Source organism: Eleutherodactylus coqui, chromosome 3, assembly GCF_035609145.1.
Source record: "Eleutherodactylus coqui strain aEleCoq1 chromosome 3, aEleCoq1.hap1, whole genome shotgun sequence".
NCBI classification, from domain to species: domain Eukaryota; kingdom Metazoa; phylum Chordata; class Amphibia; order Anura; family Eleutherodactylidae; genus Eleutherodactylus; species Eleutherodactylus coqui.
The window spans coordinates 96,376,256-96,402,342 of record NC_089839.1 but is presented as its reverse complement, the minus strand read 5'-3'; the positions used below and the strand labels follow the sequence as shown (position 1 = coordinate 96,402,342).

The 26,087-nt window shown below is 43.9% G+C and overlaps 1 protein-coding gene across 5 annotated transcripts in view; it reads left to right on the top strand.

Annotated features, from left to right (window-relative positions):
* BIRC6 (baculoviral IAP repeat containing 6) overlaps window positions 1–26,087 on the top strand; it is a 240,121-nt gene that overhangs the window by 61,325 nt on the left and 152,709 nt on the right. For 3 of the 5 annotated variants that reach the window (XM_066595893.1, XM_066595889.1, XM_066595888.1), the window contains 19 exons: window positions 772–959; window positions 6,391–6,705; window positions 6,916–7,015; window positions 7,118–7,332; window positions 8,171–8,379; window positions 8,467–8,813; window positions 9,099–9,318; window positions 9,824–9,957; window positions 11,502–11,639; window positions 11,931–12,058; window positions 13,640–13,771; window positions 15,700–15,915; window positions 17,463–17,646; window positions 18,291–18,449; window positions 18,870–19,003; window positions 20,163–20,316; window positions 20,811–20,927; window positions 22,001–22,155; window positions 22,787–22,913. In XM_066595893.1, coding sequence (XP_066451990.1) covers window positions 772–959; window positions 6,391–6,705; window positions 6,916–7,015; window positions 7,118–7,332; window positions 8,171–8,379; window positions 8,467–8,813; window positions 9,099–9,318; window positions 9,824–9,957; window positions 11,502–11,639; window positions 11,931–12,058; window positions 13,640–13,771; window positions 15,700–15,915; window positions 17,463–17,646; window positions 18,291–18,449; window positions 18,870–19,003; window positions 20,163–20,316; window positions 20,811–20,927; window positions 22,001–22,155; window positions 22,787–22,913 — 3,372 coding nt within the window. The remainder of the gene's footprint in view (window positions 1–771; window positions 960–6,390; window positions 6,706–6,915; window positions 7,016–7,117; window positions 7,333–8,170; window positions 8,380–8,466; window positions 8,814–9,098; window positions 9,319–9,823; window positions 9,958–11,501; window positions 11,640–11,930; window positions 12,059–13,639; window positions 13,772–15,699; window positions 15,916–17,462; window positions 17,647–18,290; window positions 18,450–18,869; window positions 19,004–20,162; window positions 20,317–20,810; window positions 20,928–22,000; window positions 22,156–22,786; window positions 22,914–26,087) is intronic. The other 2 variants (XM_066595891.1, XM_066595890.1) reach the window with 2 other exon arrangements.

Sequence of the window (26,087 nt, the reverse complement as noted above, 5' to 3'; positions counted from 1 at the left end):
CTGCCTCGGCTCACAGTAGACAATGATCTGTGACGGAAGCCCCATTTACACGCAAAGATTATCGCTCAAAAGACAGTTTGAGTGATTATTTTGGATAGCTACCAATGTGCACTAATCCTGATTAGTAGCTTATTAGCTTCATTTGCATTTAAGTGAAGCTCCCTTGGCTGTATGCAGATAACAGCAGGTGGTCTGTTATCTATATACAGCTTTATTGTTCTTCCTTGGGACAGCAGCTAATAACCAATGTTATCAGTGCTCCAGGGGAGAATCAGAGTGCGGTCCCTGCTATCAGCTGGCTGGCCAAACTGTTTGTTATGCTGAACTAAAAATCATCGTTCTGCCAAAAAGCTAATGATGGTAGCATTTTTCATGCAACGATTATCGCTCAAAAGATATAGTTTAAACGAATTTTGAGTGATAATTATCGTGTAATCCATCCATCTATCTTAAGACCTCCTGTCCATGGGCGGATGGGATTCTGCATGGTTCCATTTATTGTGGTCTTGACTACTGCATAAAATTTTGCAGGTGTCACACAAACAGATTAGCTGTAAACATTTCTGCAAGTGCTTATTCGCTTGAGTAAGACTTACAGAAAATCTTTCAGGTGTATGGATCAGATATGTTTTAGTTGCCATAGATGTCTACTGTGTGTGTACACAAAGCCTTATGTTTAAAGTGTATGTGTGCAACTAAACTGTATGATTACTATTTCTGCACAAAGTTCCATTTATTTACACCGTTGTGTTTTCTTTCGCCCTATGCCAGTGAGTACGTTCGGCGTGACCCCAGCAGTGGGCGGCTTGTCTGCTGGTACGGTGGGAGAAGCCTCGACCGCTCTGAGTTCTGCGGCTCAGGTCGCTCTACAGTCGCTCTCCCATGCAATGGCCTCAGCCGAACAGCAGCTCCAGGTACTGCAAGAGAAACAGCAGCAGCTTCTGAAGCTTCAGCAACAGGTGGGAGGACGTTTCCCCACGTTCACTTTGAACAGCACATGCTGAGATCCTTGTTCAAAATGCCTTAAAATGCTCATGTCTTTACATGAAATGTGTTCTGGAGGTTATCACTTCACAAACCTAAAAATCAAGCTATTAAACGGTGTGAACTTGGTGAGCATGGTGTGTGGGGTTCCTTCATCTCATCTGCTCACTCAGATTATCTAGCGGTCTCTGAAATCCTCTTCTGCGTACTGCGAGATGCCCACAACTGTTAGATCATCTATGTGCAGTGGTAATCTCGCCTTACTCAGAAGAGGAAAGAACGAGATCTAAACCTCACGGTCTGGTTTTATACAGCTGCTTAGGGTCTGGTATTTACTGAAAACAAAATCTTACTTTTTGCATGTTACTATGCTAATCACAGACTCCCTAAAGTATTTTTTTAAAGATCCCTCCCATTCTACCAACTGTGCTAAAATAAGAAAAAGATCAGTACTTACCCCTTCTTTGCCGCTATGATCCATCGCTCTGGTAACTGATGTCAGCTGCTGCAGTGTCGCTGTCAGTTCTCCTGGCATCATCACTCACATCCGGAGCACCATGATGCCAGGAGTTCAGAACGGTGACACTGCAGCTTCTGATTGGCTGCAGTGGTCAGTGGACTCCCGAAGACATCCTCTGCAACAACAAACGCGTGGCAGCAAAGGAGGAGCAGTACAGTACTGACTGTTTTATTGTTCTAGCACAGTTGGTAGTATAGGGGGAGGTTGTCCAGTAACCAGATAGCTCTATCTCCTGCTTACTATAGTGATAACAAGGTGATGGCTTTTTGTTTCACTGGAGGCTGTAAAACCTCTTTGTACCAGTCTGCAATGTTGTATGTTCACAACTGGACGTCAGCAGTTTTTTTCTGTGGCATATTTCTATCTATGTTTGCTATTTGTAGGGTTTTCTTACTCCAATATTTTTGCAAATGATTTCCCAGTATTGCATTTGTGCCCATAAGAATGCCCATATACTTTTTAGTTTTACGTTTTTTTTCTGCTCTTAACAAACGATCGCAGCCTTTTTAGCACACACCGCATTAACTTCCAGCACTACTGGTCCATGGCAATTTTTCGCAACCACATGCAATGTTCATTACTCTGGATCCATTGGCTGCCCTTGTCTGGGCCGACCCTCCTTCATAGTATTTATGCAACACGCCCGCTACAACCGTCCCACCATCTTATGCTCACGCACTACGTGCCGCAATACTTCCCAAATTATTATGCCGTCCAGTCAAAAGATTCACACAGGTGCAGAGTTGCTGATTCACTGATCATAGGCAGTCTAAAAAGTTTGTTCGAACGATGTGTGCTCTGACTGGGTATATCCGGCCTCAGGGTACATATGATGCTTTGTACACTGAAGAGACCGAAAAAGAGAGAGCCCAGACAGTTCACCTGACTGAATGGCACCAGGACACTTTTTATTCCAGCTTTTGCAATTTTTTTGCAAGGTTTCCCAAAAAAGGGTGTATAGCTCGTTGGGAGGGACATGGGTCTCTTGGCTGACGTATTTATTTATTAATATAAATTACACCCGATTGGACCTGGCATACATTTCTGTATAGGTGCACTGAGGAGCCCCGATGACCCTAATATAGATGAAGAGACTTGCACCTCTTATGTTGGGTGCATCATGCACCAGTGAAAATAAGAAGATGGGCATGGCAAAAAAATGTAGTCACTTATTAAAATTTATTTTTTTTTAAATAGGGAATGTTTTGTAGACATGCAGTGACGATATATTTTTTCGAGTTGAGTATAGCAAAAGTCATTGAAAACACCAGATCCCTGTCCACCAAAAAGAAAAGCTGTTTAAAGGGGTATTCCGGCAACTTAAATTGAAAGTTATAACATGTAATAACGTTTAGGGCTTCCACACATTTGCGTTTGCGTTTTTTTTGTTAACGCGATTGTCAATGGGACTTTCCAATGTTAAAAACGCAACGCAACTTGCGTTTTTGGTGCGTTGCGTTTTTAACATTGAAAAGTCCCATTGACAATCGCGTTAACAAAAAACGCAAACGCAAGTGCGTGGGAGCCCTTATATCGCAAAATTACTTGTTTTGCAGAGATATGGCTTTACCTGTGGTCTCTTCTTCCACCCTAGTAGTTCTCCATTGGTAGCGAATAGTTACGTCCTGTACTCTCTGCTGTTTTACCAGTCCGGCGTGCTCAGTGCCTTCACATTCTGTAATGACAGTTTCTACAGTCGTTAATGTGCATTTATCAGTAACTAGCAGTAGGGCATTGTAGGAGATGGTTTTTGCACTCCCCGGTGGCCATAAACAACAATGTGAAAATATGAAGTTTGTTGGATCACAGTGATGGTACAAGTCAGCAAAAAAGGTCTGGAGCTCAGTTTGATGATTTAGGTGGGTTTTTGGAATAATGTCAATAAGCGGAAATGTTAAAGAAATTGTGAAAATTTTGCCCAATATCCGGAACAGCCCTCAAGATATAAATATACAATCATGCACTACGGTTTGTATTGCAAGGAAGTAGTATGGCTATTGACATGTCCTAGTTTTCATCCATTTGATAAACTGTTGTAAACTAAGTGAATGTGAAGCTTTGTTTTGTCTGGATAGCTAAACTGCTTAAGATCTTAACTAGAGATGAGCGAGTATACTTGTTAAGGCACATTACTCAAGCTAATAGTGCCTTAGCCGAGTATCTCCCCGCTCGCCTCTAAAGATTCGGGGGGGTGGGGAGCGGCGGGAGAGAGCGGGCAGGAACGGAGGGGAGATGCAACTCAGCACTCACCGGCACCAGCCCCAAAATCTTTAGAGACGAGCGGGGAGATACTCGGCTAAGGCACTACTCGCTCGAGTAATGTGCCTTAGCGAGTATACTCGCGCATCTCTAATCTTAACCCATTAAGGACCAAGCACCTTAAATATACAGTGCTTGGTCCTGGTCTTTCATGAGCGCTATATAGAGAATGCAGGACGTGGCACTGCAGTTTCCAGCATGGGACACCCGCGATTACATGATCGCCGGCGACCCCTGGCATGTCAAAACTGCAGGGTTTTATCAGACCCCTGACCAGCTCTGACAGGGACTACCGTCACAAACAAACGAAATAATTTATACCTGTGCTTTATTTTAACATAAAAGTATAAGTTTAGTTTAAAAAAAACAAAACAATTTTATTTAAATTCTTCTATGCAATAGGTAGTACTAGCAATATTAATAAAACAGATTACAAATTGTGGACAAGGTTTGACGAGGGAAAGGTGGGAGGGGGGACACACAACAGGGGGTTTGGGACTCTGCTTAATGATCCGTTTTCAAGGATATGTAGTAATTGCATGTTTTAAGGTATTGCTTTATCTTTCCATCTTAGAGGAATCTGTTTTTTCTTTTTTTTTAAACACCTGGTAAAATAAATGGAAAGAAATTCAGTGAAAAAAGGTATTAAACAGTCCTATATGTGATGGGGGAAAAAAAAACACAGCAAAAATAATTTTGGCAGGTCAGGAAAAAAAAAACTATAAAACCATCATGGGTAAAATCGCTAAAGTGTCTGGTCCTTTGGAACGGAAACACTTTAGTCTTTGACAAGTTTAATGAAGTTTCTTTAATCCATTAGATCATCTCTGAGATTGTTTTTGACTTATAAGGTTTATTTTGGTTTTTTCCCTTTTGATCTGAAAGGGGTAATCTGGAGACTGCAATGTTTTTCAAAATTTTCCTAATCTTTCCACTTCTTGCCATTATTCCAGACATTCAACTAAATTGTCAAACTGAACTCTAGGCCTTTTTTTGCTGACCTGCGCCACCACTAAATTCCAGCCAGATCCATACACGCTTGGTCAAAAAAGGTCAAGCCCCTGAAAGGGGGAGAAGTTTTGCTGCAAAACTCCGCATGCAGTTACATCTCAGGGCTCTTTCACACGGGCTTATACACGCTACCGATGTGAAGCATTGGCTTTCAATGCATCCGTTCACATAGGCGAATATACGATGGGTAAAAACGTGGAACCGTGAAAAATGGGACATACGCAACCAAAATATGCGCTGATGCATATACGTTGGGCAAAAAGGTAGCTGTGGAACTATCGTTTGGCCAGTATACTCCGGCGGGTTCCATAGACTGCTATGGGAGCAGGGGGAAAAGGGGGAGTGGGAAGTATTTTTGCCACGGCCAACGCTGCAAAATGATTACAGGTGCTTCTATGTAGGCAGTAGAAGTCAAATTCAGAGGATATAAGCCGTGTGAGGGATATCCGGGTGAGATCTTTAATTTTTCGCTAAAAACCACGCTCACAGTTGTGTGAATGGGTGAGAAAATGCTAATTACCCTGGCGGAAAAAAGTCCTTTCACTGTATTTTATGCCACAGGCGGGAAAGTGTTAAAAACTCCTATGCCCGTTTAAAAGAGCCCTGAGGCAGATATACAAATGATGACAGTTGTGTGATTAGATGAACGGTCTTGCCACCTGAGGCCCTAAAAAATGCTGAAAAATTGGAGCGATATGGAGTGAAACAGAGTTGTCTTCAGCAATTAATGCAGATTTAGTTTGGGCGATGACCACAGCCATGTTCATGTCTGGAGACATCAATCCTGCCTTTGCTGTGAAGCGGCACACTGCCCTTGCTGCTGGTGTGATTGTCTAGGGGGAAGAGGTGTATCACAGGAATGTCTCCAAAATATTGCCACACTTCCGTGGTCCGCCCGGTTGCCAGATTTATTGTCTATAGAAGGAGGCCATCTAGAATGCCAACTTTGACAGTTTCCAAGTTTACAGCAAATGTGGACCAATATGCTGCAGGACTCTATACAGAACCTGTATGCCTCCATGCCCGCCTGTATCACATCTTGTAGCCAAGCTAGAGGCATCCCAACAGGGTACTAGAGCCTCCATGGGGGAAGGGATGGGGGATCTTTTTTTTTGACAGTGAGTGTATTTCTGCATTATTGAAATGACTGCTTGGGAGTGCAAAAACAACATATCGCGTTCACAACTGTAAAAACTGTATCGCCATTACAGAAATTGAAGGCACTGAGCATTCTGAAGCAGTAAAACAGCGGAGCGCACAGGATGTAACCATTGGATAGCTGTGTGTGTGGCGTACTACTGGTAACTTTCACTTGGAATCTCCGAAATACCCTGTTAACCATCCTATTGAGAGCAGACGGGTTTTGCTCACCTGTCTTGTTTCTTGGACATAGTCTGGTTTTGCAGTGGTTCCTCCTTTTGTAATACGAAGTAGCTGACACTGATATATGCTGTATTAATGTATTAGTGTATTTTCAGTGTAAAATATTAGAAGTACTATAACCATTTAGGATGGTTATTTTAGCAAAACTACTAAGTAAAATCTAGAGTTGGCTATTAAGTGTGCAGTGTAATTGTGTGTGCCGAAGTTTTAATATTATGACTCATTTTTTCCAGAAGGCAAAACTGGAAGCCAAATTACATCAGACCACAGCAGCCGCTGCAGCAGCCGCCTCCGCAGTGGGCCCAGTTCATAACTCTGTGCCTTCCAATCCTGTTGGTGCACCGGGGTTCTTTATCCATCCATCTGATGTCATCCCTCCCACCCCAAAGACAACTCCGCTCTTTATGACCCCACCGCTCACACCACCTAATGAGGCTGTGTCGGCCGCCATCAATGCCGAGCTTGCCCAGCTGTTCCCTGGCACGGTCATTGATTCTACTCCTGCAATTCTTGCTGGACCTGGCAAAAACGCTAGCAAATCTAGAGGGGTAAATAGCCAGAACTTTCTATTTAACTTTTTTGAGAGCTACTTTTTTAACTTGGGAAATGTAGTTCAGCTGCTTTTTAATTCATATGGTGCGCTTCATCTTCTGTCTGAATTTTAGAACCTTTCAATTGGATGTGACATCGTTATTTGTCTATTAGCCTGCCTGTGTGACTTGTCTGGCACTTTAACTTTTTATCCTGTTCGGTTTCAGAACCAGCTGGGCTCGGGTCTTGCGTTGGCCATTTCTCACGCTTCTCATTTCCTGCAGCCCCCTCCTCATCAGTCCATTATTATTGAGAGAATGCATTCCGGTAAGAGCGGTTTTGCTTAATTTCTTAATCCTCCTGATGTTATGAAAGACCTGACATGTTTTTAGCACTATTTGTCATTACTTATGTCTTTTGTGTCCTCAGGTGCTAGAAGATTTGTGACTTTAGATTTTGGTCGACCCGTGCTCCTTACAGACATCCTTATTCCCACCTGTGGTGATCTGGCCTCTTTATCAATTGATATTTGGAGCTTAGGCGAAGAAGTTGATGGCAGAAGATTAGTCGTTGCAACGGACATCAGCACCCATTCACTCATCTTACATGATTTGTTACCTCCACCTGTCTGCAGGTTTATGAAGGTAAAGATAAAGCCTAGATTTATTGTAGTTGACGTTTTTCTGAAGTCGTAATTATTTGGTTGAAAGAAAGTGATTAAATTGATTTTCTATTCCATCACTAAAAAAGAGAAAACAGTAGAAAGTGGGCAACCCTGCTAGTTTAAGTGAAGAAGAAACATAACACTACTGTAGACCAATGCTCTAAACCAGGGGTCCCCAACTCCAGTCCTCAGGGACCACCAACATGTCATGTTTTCAGGATCTCCTATAGTATGAACACCTGTGGCAATATCTGAGGCACTGACAATAATTACATCACCTGTGCAACACTGAGGAAATCCTGAAAACATGACCTGGTGGCGGTCCCTGAGGACTGGAGTTGAGGAACAGTGTTCTAAACGATGCTGGACCCTCATCTCGGTGATGCTCAATCCTGTGCTGTTAGCGAGGATCGTTGGCATCGTGCATAGCACAGCCAGCATGGAGGTGGAGAGGACCAATGAGCATTCTCCCCCCTGCCGTCTCCATTCACAGGAATCAGACGGTCGTTCAGAAGTCGTTAGGAGTAGAACTCTCACAGTACTATTTCCTGCAGTATCTCATCAGTATTGTTAGTTTTCCTACTATTCACTGCCTGACCAGTTCTATTTGAAAACCAGGGATCACATGTCCATGCTCAAGCAGAATTTTAAATATTTATATTAAAAAACTGATTTTCCCCCACCCTCCCCTATTTTATAACTAAATAAATAGTAGGAAGTGAACAAGTCATTTAAGTTTTCAATCCCCCAGGTATCTGTTTTGGTGTACGGAAAGCTGCATTAGTCTATTTGTTCTAACGCACTTAACATTTTTATAGATCACAGTCATCGGACGGTATGGAAGTACAAATGCTCGGGCAAAGATCCCGCTGGGGTTTTATTATGGCCATACCTATATTTTACCATGGGAAAGTGAACTCAAACTAATGCATGATCCCCTCAGAGGGGAAAATGAATCCGCAAGTCAGCCGGAGGTTGATCAGCATCTTACCATGATGGTGGCCCTTCAAGAAGACATCCAATGCAGGTTAGTTACTCCAGTGCCCTCTGCCATTCTAAACTGCTCTTTAGGAGTAATACATTACATTTATCTGCTTTTCCCATTGCTCCATAGGTATAACTTGGCCTGCCATCGATTAGAGACTCTTCTACAGAGCATTGATCTACCCCCATTGAACAGTGCCAACAACGCACAATATTTTTTGAGAAAGCCAGACAAAGCTGTTGAGGAGGATAGTAGAGTCTTTTCTGCTTATCAGGACTGCATACAGCTTCAACTCCAGCTGAACCTGGCTCATCACGCAGTCCAGAGACTTAAGGTTGCTCTGGGTATGAGCAGAAAGACACTGAGAGAGCAGTTTGACTCGAGAGAGCTGATTCATACATCTTCAACTGAGCAACTTCGCACGATCATCCGTTACCTTCTGGACACTTTGCTTAGCCTTCTTCACTCCACAAATGGTTAGTGGCGCCATCTCTTTAACGCTTTGTCCTTATTGTATTCAAAGTGCTAACAACCATTTGAGTTCTGTGTGAGTTACATGCAGAGCCTGACCGCGGCATTTAAAGGGTTACACAGCGGGGATTTCTTCGCCGCCCCCCCCCCCCCCCCCCCCCCCCCCCGTTAAAGAAAGTGGTGGGCTGTCATCTGACAACCGGGCACCCGCTTCTGATGCTACGCCGTTATAAGGTGTATGGATGGTTGTTAAGGGGTTAACTGGACAAAACTTTCTATTTATTTTAAAGGACATTCTGTGCCTGCGGTGCTCCAGAACACTTTCCATGCTCAGGCCTGTGAAGAGTTATTCAAGCACTTGTGTATAAGTGGAACCCCAAAAATTCGGCTGCATACTGGCCTTCTACTGGTGCAACTTTGTGGTGCGGAGAGGTGGTGGGGTCAATTTCTCTCCAATGTACTGCAGGAACTCTACAACTCCGAGCAGCTTCTGATCTTCCCACAAGATCGGTAAGGTCATTCCTACTTATTGCAGTTTTACATTATATTTGTATGTACAGCAAGTACTTTTTTGACTTGGTAGCAGATTTTGTATGTTTAAACTTTTAACGCAATCTAATAGTTTGTGTTTGGGTATATGCGCATGCATAGAGTAATTACATAGAAGCATGCATCTGAAAATCTGTTCCATTCATCTGAATTGAGCTTTGGCTTTGCCCTGGCTTGATTCTTATCAATATTCTCCCAGCAATTTGCACATTGTTTTCAGTGAGTCAATGGGATGTTTAATTTATCCCCCTTGTGTAGAATATTCAGCTCATCTCACTATTAATTACTTGCTGGAACTCCATATCTATCACCTAATCTGGTGAGTCAAGTATCCACACCAGTCTTTACTTTATAAGAACCCTGGGAAAAAATACATTTGTAGAATATTATTAGAGCAGAAAGTCATCAGTTGCAACTTTAATTGTGTTAATAGATTTTCTTTTCTGCCAATTTTTCCTTTTTTTAGGGTCTTCATGTTACTTTCTTGCATAGGCCAAAGATCACTTAGTAACAGCGGAGTCCTGGAAAGTTTATTAAACCTTCTAGACAGTCTCTTGTCACCTCTACAGCCACATCTTCCGGTGTATCGACGTGTTGAAGGTAACACATTGTGCTTTTTCCTATTTACATTTAGAGAGGTTTTCCAGCCTTTTAAAATTGATGCTATACTTGTAGCTTAGAAATGCACAAAGTGAGTGGGAAAGTGCCTAGAAGATTTTTATATAAAAATTGAAACTCCTATAGGAGGTATATAACTTACCTGGCCCCAAGCGGGGGTCCCTGTTTTAAAGGAACTTGCCCGCTGCCACCTAAAGTCCTGCCTGGATATGGAAATAGGAGTCGGTCCTATTCCATGGAGATCCAAGGATATAGATGGCAGTGTGAGGTTAACTCAAATCACTTAATAGTGAATGGGTGACAACCAGTATATAGTGAAAAATGCCTCCCCGTTCCTGACTGCTGAATTCCCAGTATTTTTTTATTTGTCTAAAATTACAAAAACAGAAAAACAAAGGGAACGAACCCAAAAAACAATCGGACTAGGCCTGCTTTTGTTTTACATTAGCAGGTTCATCTTGCAATATTTTGTTATATGTTGAGTCTATTAGTGTTTTGGGATGACCTTTTTCCTTTCATTGCTCTTACATAAAAAAAAAAAAAAAATTTTTTTTACTTGAACTTACTCCTCATAGAAGCTGATCAGGTTAGTCTAAAAGGAGCAACTAAACCCCACTCCTTTCCATAAACCCATGCTGATACTGAGGTAGATCGCCTGCAGACGGCCGGGTGGATCCCGCTGCGAGAATTCTCACAGCGGGATGCGGACCCATGCCCCTGCAGAAGCCTGTGGCTTACCCGCTCCCGGCGTCTCCTCTCTGCTATGCGCTGGCCAGCCGGCGCATGCGCAGAGAGGAGCCAACCAGTCACCAGTGACATTTCTGTGCAGGCCTCTTTGAGGCCTGCACAGAAATAGAGCATGCTGTGATTTGTTTTCCGTGTGTGATTTCATGCAGACAAATCTTGGCAGTCTCCCTAGGATTGCGTTTTCTAATGCAATCCTATGGCAGCGGCCACGAGTGGAAATTCTGCGGGAAATCCCCCCACTGCGGAATTTCTGCCCGTGTACAGGGGGCCATATACTGCTAATTTCATTGCAGTACTCCAGATTAGCATCTCCTAGAAACCCCTCAAACGTTTTACCCACAATAGCAATAAGACCAGCTTCTAGTCTTCAGGTTCCCTTTTTGATCCCACCTTGAAGATCTGCACCAGATTTGCTATGCGCCAAGTAAGTGGAACAGACCGTCACTATAGAGTCCTTTTAAATATAAAAAACAACGATGTCTGTCACATTACTTGATTTTCTTAGACCTCTGGAAGTGTATGTCATCGGGCGGTTTGTCTATTTTAACCTTTTTAAGGCGGCTCTGCACTTTTTCTTTTGTTAGACTTGTGAGATTTAATAGAGAGTTTACTTTATCACTCTGTATTTCACCTGACGTTTCGTTTTTCTGTGTAAATATACTGGTGAGAAAATAGATTTGCTTTTTCCTCACATCCCCCTCTACAGATCTTCACTATAGCAGTATTGTAATCCGTATCCCTAATTCAATTTTAATTACGTGTTTGTCTCTGTATCTTAGGTGTTCTAGACATTCCTATGATAAGCTGGGTAGTCATGTTAGTTTCTCGCTTACTGGACTATGTTGCCACAGTAGAAGATGAAGCTGCAGCCTCTAAAAAACCTTTGAATGGGAAAGAACGAGAGAGGTTCCTCTCAGGTATCTTAGATTAAATTTATTTTGCTTCCAAATAACTTGCATTTGGCCTTCTGAATTTATAGACTATAAAAATGTATTGGATTATGAACATCTTTCCAGTTCTGCTCCCTGATTAGAGGGAATCGGGATAAAACCTTTCATGATTTCTGCTGCTTATAAGCAAATTGTATTTTTTTTTGTTTAATTCACATTTATATTGCTGGTTTAAAAAAATGCTAATTTCCTGTGGCCTCTTGGATGCACCTAACATTAGACAGTGGCCACTGAATTCTATATTTTCTGTCTTTACAGGTAATCAATGGAGTTTTATAAATAATAGTTTGCACACACAAAGTTTAAACAGGTCAACCAAAGGAAACAGCAGCTTGGACAGGCTCTACTCCAGGAAGATCAGAAAGCAGCTTGTCCACCACAAGCAGGTAATCTGTATGGTGTTGAATTTATAGTGTATATTTGTACAAGGCCTTTTCAATCTTTGCAATTTTACACTTTCTTCTCTAGGATCTTTTTATGGTTTTGGCAAACTTTAGTCAGTGAATCTGGCTTTACAAACATTTACGTGCTGCTCATATAATCAATCTGTGTTCACATGAGGGGTTCATTTTTGTAATTGCAGGAAGATATTCCCCTTTGGTTTTAAAATGAAAAACTAGTCCATATAAAACATAACTTCTAGTAATGCACCTAATAAAATACAATATATATTTATTAGCATAATAGGACCCCCTGTATAAAAATAATAAAGTGATCGGTACTTAGCTCTCTGCAGCCCTGCTGTAGTTCCAGTGATTGCTGTGACAGATGTCATAGGAAATCAGGGGACTGCTGCAGCCTTACTGCTCATTCTCTTGAGTGCTATGATGGTAGCAGTTAAGGTACTTGATTTCCTGTGACATCTGTCACAGCAATCACCAGGAGCACAGTAGGGCTGCAGCGCTGGATCCGGGTGGCTGCAGAGGGGTAAATATTGTTGACCTTATTTTAAGGCTTTGTCCAGTCGACAAACTGTTTAATATTTGCTTTTTTTTTTTTTTTTGCAAACATGTTAAACAGTGCATCTGAGAAATCTGAAACCCGTTTTAAACCATCTGAAGCACCTGATTTTACCTTTTTATAGCCAATTTAGTTCAAGTTGGTGCAGTTGTTTAACTGTTGCATTTGTATCCCGCTTTTTTTTTTTTTTTTTTTGTGAATGTCGTCTGTTAGGTCCTGGAGAGCTGAAACCAGTTGTAAAGTTTTCGAAAGAGCCTGATTTACTTATGTGATTGGTTTAGACTTTTGGCCCTTCGTAAAGAACAGGCTTCTGTCTGGGATGATTTCACGATGACCTGATGACCCTGGGGGTTCCTTCCAGCTCTTCCATTCTATGAGTCTAGAAATGATATTAGTTAAACGAGTTGTCCCGTGCCGAAACAGGGTTTTTTTTTCCAATAGCCCCCCCGTTCGGCGCGAGACAAACCCCCGATGCAGGGATTAAAAAAAAAACAGATAGTACTTTCCCGGAATCCCCGCGGTCCGGCGTCTTCATACTTGCCTTGTGAAGATGGCCGCCGGGATCTTCACCCTCGGTGGACCGCAGGGCTTCTGTGCGGTCCATTGCCGATTCCAGCCTCCTGATTGGCTGGAATCGGCACACGTGACGGGGCGGAGCTACGAGGAGCCGCTCTCCGGCACGAGCAGCCCCATTCAGCAAAGGAGAAGACCGGACTGCGCAAGCGCGTCTAATCGGGCGATTAGACGCTGAAGATTAGACGGCACCATGGAGACGAGGACGCTAGCAATGGAACAGGTAAGTGAATAACTTCTGTATGGCTCATAATTAATGCACGATGTATATTACAAAGTGCATTAATATGGCCATACAGAAGTGCTTACCCCCACTTTGTTTCGTGGGACAACCCCTTTAAAAGTGATATTTTATATGGGATTTCTACTTGGGATCACTAGTGTAAACTGACAAAAGTCATTTATGTCATTTAATAAATTAACTTTCCTTCTAGCAACTTAACCTACTAAAGGCAAAACAGAAGGCTTTAGTAGAGCAAATTGAAAAAGAGAAAATTCAGAGCAACAAGGGATCCTCGTACAAGCTGCTGGTGGAACAAGCAAAGCTGAAACAAGCTACTTCTAAGGTGAGAAGATTATTCGCTACTCACTTTCTTTCTAGATTGTCAGTTAGGGCCCTTTTACATGAAACAATTATTTAGATCATTGCTCAATCGAGCGAAGCTGACCAATAATTGTTGGGTGTAAATGCTGCCAGTGACTGAACAAAAAATGTTTATTCGTTCAGTTTAGGCAGGCATAAAAATCTAACAACGAGCGGCGAGTGTAAACAGGCGAACGCTCTTCTATGAACGACTGCCTGTTTACTGTGAATGTAGATGGGTGGCCCGAGTGATGACCGCTTCTGTGTAAAAGCAGCTGAGCAACAATCATTGGGACATCGTTCTGTCTAAAAGGACTCAACCCTTTGCACTAGAACATTTTCGCAGCTTCTACATACTGTGTGTAAATGAGGAGCTTCAGGTAATACTGTAACTTACAAAATTCAAATGGTCTCCTAAAACATTGCCATATTTATTAAGATTCATGTTTTGTAGTAGTTTTCCTAATGCAATGTTTTTAATACAAATCATAAAAGGATTCCTTCATATTTGGTAGAAGGAAGCTGATATCAAATGTGCACTAAACAAATGTGCATCCGCTACGTTTAGAGGAAAGCAGGTTTCATCACCAACATAGAAAGGGGTTCTTTACTGTAAGAGCAGTTAGACTGTGGAACTCTCTGCCTGAGAAAGTGGTGATGGCAAAATCCATAGAGGACTTTAAAAGGGGACTTGATGTCTTTCTGGAGAGGAAGGATATTATAGGTTATAAATCTTAGTTTAATTATTAATCTGGGTATACAGGCAGGTAGGAACTGTTAGGGGTTGATCCAGGGAACAGTCTGATTGCCATTAGGGAGTCGGGAAGGAATTTTTCCCCCAAAAGGGCTATTTCGCTTCTGCTCTTGGTTTTTTTTGCCTTCCTCTGGATCAAAAACACAGGAGGATAAATAGGCTAGACTAGATGGACATGGTCGTCATTCGGCCTTACGAACTATGTTACTATGTAATTCCACCCATCACTGTAATGCCCCCGAGGCCCCCCCTTTTTTTTTTACGCGGGATGATTAACGATTATCCTTTTCATGTACACGCATGCAGTGACTGAACCAGAATTAGTCAGTAAACGGCAGTCGTTTGCTTCTGCATGACTGTCACCATATGCCAAATGCAGACGAGTGGGTCGGTTTCCACATGCGGAATCCCACAGCAGAATCCTGCCCTGGCAGCAGTGGTGTCTGTGCGTACTTGCTTTTGGTTCACTTTATCTGTACTGCGGATGGTCTGCACGGCTCGCCATCGAACATGCAAAGTACTTTTTTTTTTTTAACCCCTGCCTTTCCTACGGAATTCTGTGGGTCCCACTGCTTCGATTGACTTCAATAGAAGCCATCCGTGCCGACACCACGAGAAAAGGGAGCATGCTGCGATTTCCCCCCCCTCCACCACCACTCCGTGAGCAGAAACCACAGAACCTTTTTCTTAGCATGCTATGGAGGGTATTTGCTACGTAACCTAGAAGCGGACGCTTGCTTCGGATTCCACAGCAAAAATCTGCACATGTGCATTCACCCTTTACTGTGGGTGGAGAACACTTGCAGGACCGCTGCGCCGCCGTGCTGGCAATGTTGTGAGCGATGCCAGCGATACTCACTCCTGTGTAACACAGCACAGCAGCGTGTTTCAATGGAACGTGTGTCAGGCATCGTTTGCCGGACAGCTCATCCCGTGTTAATGGACCTTTTAGTGGTATAGTTGCAGCCATGTTTGTCCAGAAACTGATAAACCCAGGACATTTTGATGAATTATATTTATTGACCTTTTAATACTGCTTTTATTCATGCGAATAATGTAATTTCAGTTTTTTTAAACCTTGGAAAAGTGCATAAAAGCAATTGTTTAACAAAAAAAAAAAAAATCTTTAAAAAGGTTTTCAATTTCCACTTCTGCAGCACTTCAAAGACTTGATCCGCCTGCGCCGCACTGCTGAGTGGCCTCGGTCAGCTCAAGACACCGAAGTATCTGCAACAAAAGAGAGCCCGGAGATCGAGCCTCTGCCTTTCACACTGGCACATGAGCGTTGTATTTCTGTTGTGCAGAAACTAGCTCTTTTCCTTTTATCTATGGACTTCACTTGTCACGCCGATCTGCTCCTGTTTGTGTGCAAGGTACTATTACTACTTCAATGTATATTCCGATATTTTATGCAGAGCTACAGTGATAAGTGCCATTACTTTCAGAGTTCTTTATTATGACACAATTGCAGTATACAGTATCATGTTAACCCTTTACAATCCACCCCCCGTCTCCATTCTCCCCAGCTCCAATTTATTTAAATGCCCGTTTGGAATTCTCCCTTCACCCTCCTGATCTGACAGCCGAGATCAGAGGGTGCCTGCGCACACATGATCGCCGGGCGAATGCGGAAGTAATACTTCCGCATTCTCTTCTCTCCTTCCTGATCTCGGCTGTGACTGATAGCCGGGATCAGGGGGGTGCTGACGGTGACATGAGTGCCAGGCGGAATGCGGAAGTGACACTTTCGCATTCCCTCTTCATCCTCCCAACCTAGGCTGTGGTCACATGATCGCTGGGCGGATGTGGAAGTGTTACTTGCACATTCTTTCTGCATTACATAGCACTAATTGAGCGCTATGTAATGTGTTAAAGAGAAGGCAGGAGGGGTTAAAAACCCTTTCTGCCTTCTCCTCAGAGTTACTCGGTGAGGACCAGTGAAGGCGTGCATCTGCAGCCGATGGGTCTGATGAGCGGGTGCAGATGCACTGCAGTTGCGCACCTGTTCTGACATCGGCGCTATAGAGAAGATCCACTTCTAGGACTTACCCTTAGTGAACCTATTGGCAACTTGAACTGAAGACCGACACCGGCATTGCATACATGCATTATTTATTCTGAAACCCTTAAAAAAGCTTCTTGGAATCCTTTCAGCATGGCCCTCAGGCTTTGATAGTTTATCAACTGGGGTGTGCGGATTAAAGATGCCACGCTGCTCAAGTGAGCGCTTCAGCCCTTTCCCAGGTATGTGAGGTCACATGCATCAGTTGCATGGCCTAAGAACTGCAGAGTCCCATTCAAGTGAATGTGATTGAGCTGCAGTACCAGGCACAGCTTCTCTACAGTGTACAGCGCTGTGCCTGGTATGGATTAAGTGACAGTTGCGCTCTCCCAAGCTTTGCTGTCATTGCATTTAGCTGATTAGCGCGAATCCCAAGCCCTGCCAACCAACTATTTATGACCTATCCTGACTATATAGATCGGTAGTTTAGTCCTGGAAAACTCCATATTTTAACAGGAGAATTGGAGTACCTTGCTCTTCCATTCAGCACTTCAGAGAGGAGGAATTGATGTTACACATACATTAGTGTGGCCATCTCCATTTTGCAGTCCACCTCAGTTAAGAGTTACTTCTGGACTAGATGCAGCTTGATTGACATTTGCCAGAGAACACCTGAATTTGCAGGTCTGCCCTTGGCACCCTGTTCTTTTTAGATGAGGGCAGGTTCACACTCTGCACATTGAGAGCCTATGTGCGATTTGTTTGTTTTTGAGCAGTGTAAGTTACGGTTTTGGGTCAGTACAATGATTGCTTGCTACAGGTAATCCCTTCAGTTCAGGTGTATAGCTGCTAGCAGGGTAAGACTGCCGTTCATGTGGTATATGTTCTTTAAAACGTTCCTTTTTTCTACATTATCAGGTGCTTGCCAGAATAGCAAATGCTACCCGTCCTACTATACATTTGTGTGAGGTCGTGAATGAACAACAGCTGGAGAGACTTCTACTGCTGCTGGTTGGCACAGACTTCAACAGAGGAGACATTTCTTGGGGCGGTGCCTGGGCTCAGTACTCTTTGACATGCATGCTTCAGGACATTTTAGCAGGTACAAAAAGAAATCAATCTTGTTTTGCTTTATTTAAAGGAGAATTGTGGTATTTTTATATTCATGCCGCTGCTTATAGATCTCATTGGGTAATACGTAGTGCCAGGAACTCTTTGGCTGCTGACACATCTGCGGCGGTGGTTCTGTTTTCCTGCTCTGTTATGGGAGCAGAAAAGGGGAATCCCCTGGCCAAACTGATCCGTCTCATGATGGAGATGAACAGCGCTGAACGGAATACTTTGATATAACTATAATGGGGTCAGTTCGGTTTCTGTTTAGCTGCCCGGCCTTTTATCGGAAGAAAAAGTGCAGACGATATTTTGTTCCAGTTCTTTACAGCGCAGATGTGAACGCGGCCTCACTCTGTGCTTTATTGTATAATTATCAGCGCTCCTCTCGGTTGCCTGGTCATATAATGCCCCTTCTCCCCATTCGACAACCCGAATCCCGCATAGTCTGCATTTTTGATCAAAAGTCAAACTCTGAACAAAATTGAGCGCTTTGATTTGAGCTTGGAGGTCGAAACTTGTCCTAACCATGTCTGCTATTTCAGTGGGGAAGAGTTCAGCTGGTGCTCATAAGAAAACTCTAGAACTCCCCCATAAAAAATATAATTGATCATGTACTGTGATCTTCACTTACAGGGGAGCTGCTGGCACCTATAGCATCTGAAGCCCTGGATGAGTCTGCCATGGGAGAGGAGGCAGCAGCTTCAGCCGGTGACTCTGACGATTCCTTGCAGCAGTCCTCTGTCATACCATTGGTAGAAACGGTGGACGAGCCTTTAACACCTGATATCACAGGTAATTGTAAGACAAATCGAAAAGGAAAGGAAGACCTTCTGCAGTATGTTAAGCTATGTTCAACACCATATAGCATGTTTACTATGTCACTTTATATACACATTTCATCTTTGGAGTGGAAGGAGATGCAGGTAAAATACAGCTAGTGCTAAAAAAAAGTTACTAACTTTTGTGTCAGAGCTGTGCTAAATTCAGGCATGTTTATAATGTTTCCATCAAAAGCTGCAGGCAAACCCGTCACTCTACACTGATAGCACAAGTCTTTAGAAATGATTACACAATGAAGATATATACACATTCTAGATAGAAAGCATGAAAGTACAGCCTTAAAATTGCCCAGTAATAATCCGCATGGCCCAGGTGTTTAGGAGGCAGACCTCACTACTTGGCAGTATTAAAGCTGTTTTCATCACCCAAAAGGTGCTCCACCTCTGTCATCTTTGGATAAAGATAAAGAAATTGACCTTGAATTACTGCAAGACCTGATGGAAGTTGATATTGATCCTTTAGATATTGATTTGGAAAAAGATCCTCTTGCAGCTAAAGTCTTCAAGGTAAGTTGAACTTTGACTTTCTACTCTTTTCAATATAAAAACTGCATATATTTTTAATTTCTGTTAATGTAATTTCTACATAAATGATCACTGAAACTATGTAGTAAAGAAAATATAGTCTATAATTACCAATATTAGAGCATAAGATCTAAATAGAATATTTTGCAAATATACTTGGGAATTAGAAGCATCCTCATTTCTTCTTTGACCCCATTCTCTATTTTCAAGAAGCCACTCCTGCAGTTGGCAGGCCTTGATGGCTCAGAGGCACTCCCATTCATAATATGACTGCCTACGGAGAGACATGTGGCCATCATGTCGTCATGCCTGCTCCACTGATATAGAACGTGTCTGCCATCTGTGCAGGGGAGGTGGTGGTTACAATTGTAATGTTAAAAGCACACAAGCTAGGCAAGCCCTAGGAGTAGTGGCTACAGCCTCACAATAGATGGCAAATGCAGCTCACAGTCAGAATCCCCTGCCTAGGAAATCTCCAGTCTGTTTATAGCCAGTCCTATCCGCTAACTCTCTACAGTTGCATCAGCGGAGTCACTTGCTTTAATACACAGTAGATTGCCTTTGCATCATCTTGGTGAACATCAACAAGTACTTAAAGGGGTTTTACCAGAATAACAAGTTAACCTCCATCTTGTGGATTGGGGTTACCTTGCTGGTGGGTTAGAGTTTCAGTGCTGAGACCCCGCCGATCTCCCACATCTTGTTCTGTCACTGCAGGGGTTGCTTCTTCCCCAGCAGTGATGTCACTCCGAATGGAGTGCTGGTCGAGTACGAGAGGTCAGCGCTCCATTGACTTTCAGTGGGCCTGCCTAGATATCAGAGCGGCACCTACTCGGGTATTTCCGTCAGTCCCGTTGAAATGAATAGAGCGCTGACCGTGCAGGTTTATCCAGCACTCCCTTCAGAGTCTCAAGGGTGAGACCCCTACCGATCAGCGAGTTATTCCCTATCCCGTGGATAGGGGATAGCCACTTGTTCTGGTAAAATCCTTTTAAGCCCAGTGTAGAGTTCTCCAATAGCTGAAGTTCTTGGCTTCAAAGTCTGAGTTGGTAAATCTTAGCTTGACTGTCGCAAGTGTTTATTATATACTTTTTATATATTCAGTGGAAGTCATTAAGGTTTTCTTTCCCTCCACCAAAAGCCAATTAGCAGCACATGGTATGATTATTGGGGTGCTGACTATGGCACCTACAACTACAATCCGTACATTGGAGGTGTTGGAATTCCTGTAGCAAAACCAGCGACCACAACAGAAAAAAATGGTACCCAAACTGTGACCGTATCCGTGTCTCAAGGTGAGCCTTCTTTACTTTGTGAAATGTATGTAGTTCTGTATAATTCGCACAAGAACGGTCAGGTGCAATAAATTAGAAATCTCTTCCAAAGTGAACTTGGAGCAGTCATTATATAGAAGCGTCCAGGATCTGCACTGCGCTTGCACCCGTTTGTCATACGGAAGGTTTCAAAATGCGAGGCGTACAGTCACTCCACCTTATTTCTATGTAGAATTGGAAATCACAAGTGGATAGACAGTGATTTGCATGTACCTCTTCAGTTCACAGTAAGGTTCTGCAAATTCCCAATGAGATGATGTAACAGTCATGAAATGTCTCTGCCCTAATAGAGGGAGATATTTACATATTAATAATGTTTCAATGCGTAATTGGGCTGTATTTTTTTGTAGTATTCTTGGTGGAGCCCAAAGAAACTTTTTTTTCAGTGGCCTGCCATTGACATTTCCTGGTCCTCTGTCTAATTACGATTAACCATGGTCTTTCCCCCCCTCTAGCACTAGATGCCCGTTTGGAGGTCGGTCTTGAACAGCAAGCAGAATTAATGTTGAAAATGATGTCTACTCTTGAGGCCGATTCCATTCTACAAGCACTGACCAACTCATCACCAACATGTAAGGGAGTTAAAACTCTGTTTAATGGTATATATAGATCTTCTGGAACTAGTCGGACAAAGACCCAGATGACTTATAATGTCTGCAAAAGGCGGAAATATTCACTTTATCATTCCACAGAACTTTCAATAATACTGCATAATGTAATGTCCTTTAGGTGTAAAATTGCGAAACTCCTTTTAATAAAAGCTTACCTGCCGTTTTTACAATGACAAACATTCAGGGCTGTAGGGAATTGAAATATCTAGATTTATTAAAGGAAAACTGTCACCGGGTTAATGCTGTCCAGACCACAGAGCCCAAGACGGCCATGGCCCTGGTCAACGTCTAACCGACTACGAACAACAGAGTTTTAAAACCCATATCGATATGGCAACTCATGGCTTGTCCTGAATTTTTCTCTTCCTTCAAGGGTATCGCAACCTTTTTCTTGGACAGACGACTCATTGCAGGAGTGTGTTATCCCAAAACATTGTTCCATTTCAGAACAAACTGTGAATATGACCCCTGCACCGCAGCCCCCGGGGTCCGGCCGTGGCTCCTGCACCGCAGCCCCCAGGGTCCGGCCGTGGCTCCTGCACCGCAGCCCCCGGGGTCCGGCCGTGGCTCCTGCACCGCAGCCCCCGGGGTCCGGCCGTGGCTCCTGCACCGCAGCCCCCGGGGTCCGGCCGTGGCTCCTGCACCGCAGCCCCCGGGGTCCGGCCGTGGCTCCTGCACCCAATTCACTGACTGCACCTGCCATCTAGCAAGAGACCCTAATTAGAAGATAGGCAGCAGGTTTATCCTGCGTAAACCTGTGATATGTCTGCATTAAAATATCACCTGTACACCTTTTAATCAGTTTACTTCCCCGATCTAGGATCCTCGTAGTGCTGATCATCTGTGTGCTACATAAATATATAAATTTAAATATAAATTTGCATAACCTTTAATTACATATGAATAAGCCTTGTTTCAATTCACCTGTTTTTAAGACCGCTGAAGTGAATGACTGACTGGCCAACAACAGATTTTTAAAACCCCTACTAATATGGCAACTCATGGCGTATCCTGAATTTCCTCTTCCTTCACAGTATCGCAACCTTCTGCTGGGACAGACGACTCTTTGTTACGAGGGCTTCATGCGTCCAATCAGGCGAATCAGTTAATTGTTCAGTCGTCTTCCATTCCCATGCTGAGTGCCTGCTTCAACAAGCTCTTCTCAATGTTGCAAGTGCATCATGTCCAGGTTGGTTAAAGCGGTCATTGTCCCCATATAAAGTACAATTTATTAGTACAAAGACCACAAATTTGTATTGCAAAGAATTGTTTTTCTGCCTTTTAGGGTGTTTTTACATCTGCATCGGGGATTCCACGTTCCTGCTTCGTTTGGGGAGCAGGAAAGGGGAATCTCCTGGCTGAACGGGATCTGTCTTACGACAGAACTAAGCAGCGCCAGACGGACCCCATTGACTCTAATGGGATCTGTTTGCTTTCCTCTCAGCTGCCTGGCTTTTAGCTGGAAGAAAGGGGCAACATGCTGCACTTCGTAACTTCCGGTATTTTATGCCGAATCTGCGGTGGAGGTTCCAGCGCAGATATGAAACCACCTTTAAAGGTGACAATGAACCAAACTTCTCTATGCTTGCATCTGTTTAACACATTTTGAATAAATTATTCTGATAATGATCTTATCAGCCCATGGACCGTTTTATACAGAAAAAGAGCTCATTGTCTGTATCCAGATTTTTGCTGTGAACTAGTACAAATGGTTAATAGTTACAGGCAGCTTAAGCTAATGCAAATCTCGCTGTTGCTTCTCATTAAAGTGTCGGGGACTTTTGAAGCACCGTATTCATAACTTTTTATTTTTACCACAGCTGGAGTCTCTTCTGCAGTTATGGCTCACATTGAGCTTAAATTCTAGCTCCACTGGGGGCAAGGAAAATGGAAGCGACCTGTTCTTATACCATGCTAACAGAGTGCCGGTCATAGCTCTGAATCAAGGTAAGTGTGGTAAATATCAAAGGATGTAGTTTGCACAATAAACTTCATAAACAACGATCGAACTATTCAGGCATCTCAATGAATGCCATTTCTCAACCTTGCTGCATTATGTGGTTACTGGTTTAATTGAGATATACTAAATATTGCTCTCTTTGTTAGGCGTCTGTACACAATGTGTTGTAGTCTTCCTTTCTCCATACATTCTAGGGTGCCCTTTAATAATCTCACTGGGTTTTCATTAACCCGTGCTTCTTAAAATGAAGCAACTGACCATTAAGTAACATGCAATTTTTTCTCAGACTAATATAGTTATCTAGGAATATTAAGAGGTTGTCCAGTTATAAATTATTAAAGCCCTTTACGCAGGATAATCCTAAATGGGGATGTGCCTCTCAAAACCCCTGCTGTTTGCCAATTTGGTCTGCTCCTGCACTGAGCTGATCGCTACAGGATTTAGACGGCTGCATGCCTACTGCAGTGGCCAGGCTTGGCCCTGCACTTCAATGGGAAATCTGCCTGTAATACCAAGCCTGGCCACTGCAGTAGGAACAGAGCTATCTGCTTCCTGTGCAAATCAGCTCAGTACATGAGTACAACAGGTGGGCTCACAGCTGATTGGGAGAGGTTCTGAGTGCTGGACCCACACTGATCTATTCATTACCTATCCTAAGAATACATAGAGTAAATGTAGGAAAAAAGTGGTTGTAGACACAATCCCTTATCTTAAAGAGGCATGAGACGTTATTGTATGCTGGACTTATTAATAAAAACAGAGGAGTCGAGCTTAATAATACATCTTGTACCTCTTTAACCCCTAAACGCTCCAGGACATACATTTACGTCCTGCAGCGTCAGGGTATGTATGAAGAGAGATCGCGGGGCGACTTCTCTTCATACAGCGCGGGCATCAGCTGTTTATTACAGCTGACACCCACGTGCAATAGCTGCAATCAGCCATGCAGTGGTCAGCACTATTAACCCTTTTAAATGCCTCTGTCAATTCTGACAGCATCATTTAAATGCACTGAATGATGTTCAGAGGTCCCATATGGCCCCCCTTCCTCCGTGATGAGATTGCAGGGAGCTGTGCGGGTATCATGGCAGCCGGGGGTCTTCTGAAAGGCCCCAGGGCTGTCTTACAAACTGCCTATCAATCCATCCCTGTGGGTGGCTTGATAGACTGCCTGTCAGATTGCAGTATGATGTAATACTTTGCCATTACATCATACTGCAGAAGCAATCAACGCATCGCTGGTTGTGGTTCTATAGGGGGGGGGCTAAAAAAAAAAAAGGAAAAATAATAGCAATAAAGTTTTACTAATTTTAAAAAAGGAACAAAAGTTTAAGTTACTCCCCTTTTGCCATATCTATATTTAAAAAAAAATCTAAATCTTAAAACAAAAATACATATTTGGTATCGCCTCGACCATAAAAGTTTAATCAATTAAGTAGCGCATTATTTACTCCGCCCGGTAAACGTAAAAAAGTCAAAATAAAAAATTAAGAATGCCAGAAATGCACTTTCTCTTCCGTATCATTTGGGGGACATGGCTAAGACATTGGGTATAGCTGCTGCCACTAGGAGGTGACACTAAGCACAAAGTGTTAACTCCTCCTACTAGCTACACCCTTCCTGCAGGCACCAAGCTGATGAGTTTTTAGGTCTTACGGAAAAGACAAAGATTGTGGGAATACGGGAAGACCAGAGCTTTTTTCCCTGGCCTTCCTGTCCACCCACTGGAAGGGCGAACACTACAGTGTCTCCACCATGCTGTTTACGCCCGACCCAAGGTAAAAAAAAAGGGTGGCTTGAGCATGCCCTTGTGCAAAGGATCTTTGCCCCCCTGGCCATAGTGTTCCCCACCCTGGAGCAACTCCAATCGTTTAAGACAGCGAGTGCGGTGAGGAACACTGCTGGAGATGGACTGACATGCTGGAGATGGACATAACCGAGGAAGGTCTATACTGGACCTGCAAGAGTGGTGTTAGGTAAGTATAACCCCTATCCTCCATCTCCTCTCCCCTTCCTCCTACATAGAAGGTTGGGTTTTTTCCCGTCATGACCAGGCCTGCGGCTGGTTCCTGGTCTAACTTTGCCAGCTGTCCCCACTGGTATGAAGCTCTGCAGGTGGGGACGGAGGCCACGGCCTATTTACTCTAGCCCCCGGTGTTTCGGGCCTACCTGGGCCTTCTTACAGCGGTCAAGAGGGCAGCTCTAGCGAGCCCCGCATCGGGGGCCACCTGTGGTGTGGCAGTGGTAGTGGTGTGGGCCGCAGCGGCTGCGAACTGCTGCCTCGGCATCTCTACTTTAGCCCCCGGCTTTTCAGGCCTAGTTGGGGCTTCTCCTCTGTGCTCTGGATTTCCTATCCAGTGAGTCCCGTGTCGAATCAAAGTCTCCCACCAGGTTAGTTGCGGCCGCAGTGCTGCCTGCTTGGTGGTCCAACCGGCTGGGCGCTGTATAAAATTTAGGCCCAGGCTTCTTTTAGGGCCTAACCCTCTCCGGGTGCTGCGGCAGCCGGCGGTGAACTTGTGGCATGCCCGCGGCTGGGCCAGGTCAGTAGGCCTGGCGGCGCATTGTGGAGGCAGTTTACGCTGGTTCCCTTTTTTGCAGCAGGCCCAGTGGAAGAATTAATCTAGGCTCGGGCCTGGCCTTTAGGCCACGCCCACGATGGTGAGTGTTGGAATCTTGGAAGGAAGGCACTTGGGATACAAGGCCATCTATCCTACGTTCTGGTGCTGGCAGTGCCTGGCCCCACACCCCCCTCCCTTCTCCTTCCATTGTTTGCTTTTTTCCTGCATCACAGCCAGCACAGACGTGTGTGCACAAGCCTGCTGTGTCTGCATTGGAGAAGCTCTGCTTTCTGCAACCCAGAAGCTCCAGCTGGGATCCGGCAGTCTTTTTTGGATTGGGTAAGCTCTGCCTGAGGCAACTTCCCCTGCGCTGTACCTCTCCTGCAGCTACCACTTGCAGCAATACACCCCAGTACTTCTGTGCGCAGTATTGTACCAACACGATGTTCGAACCCAGACCAGAAGGTTCTGGACAAGCTACAGGCAGAGCCAGCTTTTACGCTTGTGCTCACTCTAATGCAGTATTCCCCTGCGGTAAGTGTGAACCCCGCTGTGCGAACTGCCGCCTAACTCGGCAGGCTCCAGTGGCGACCATTTCCTTTC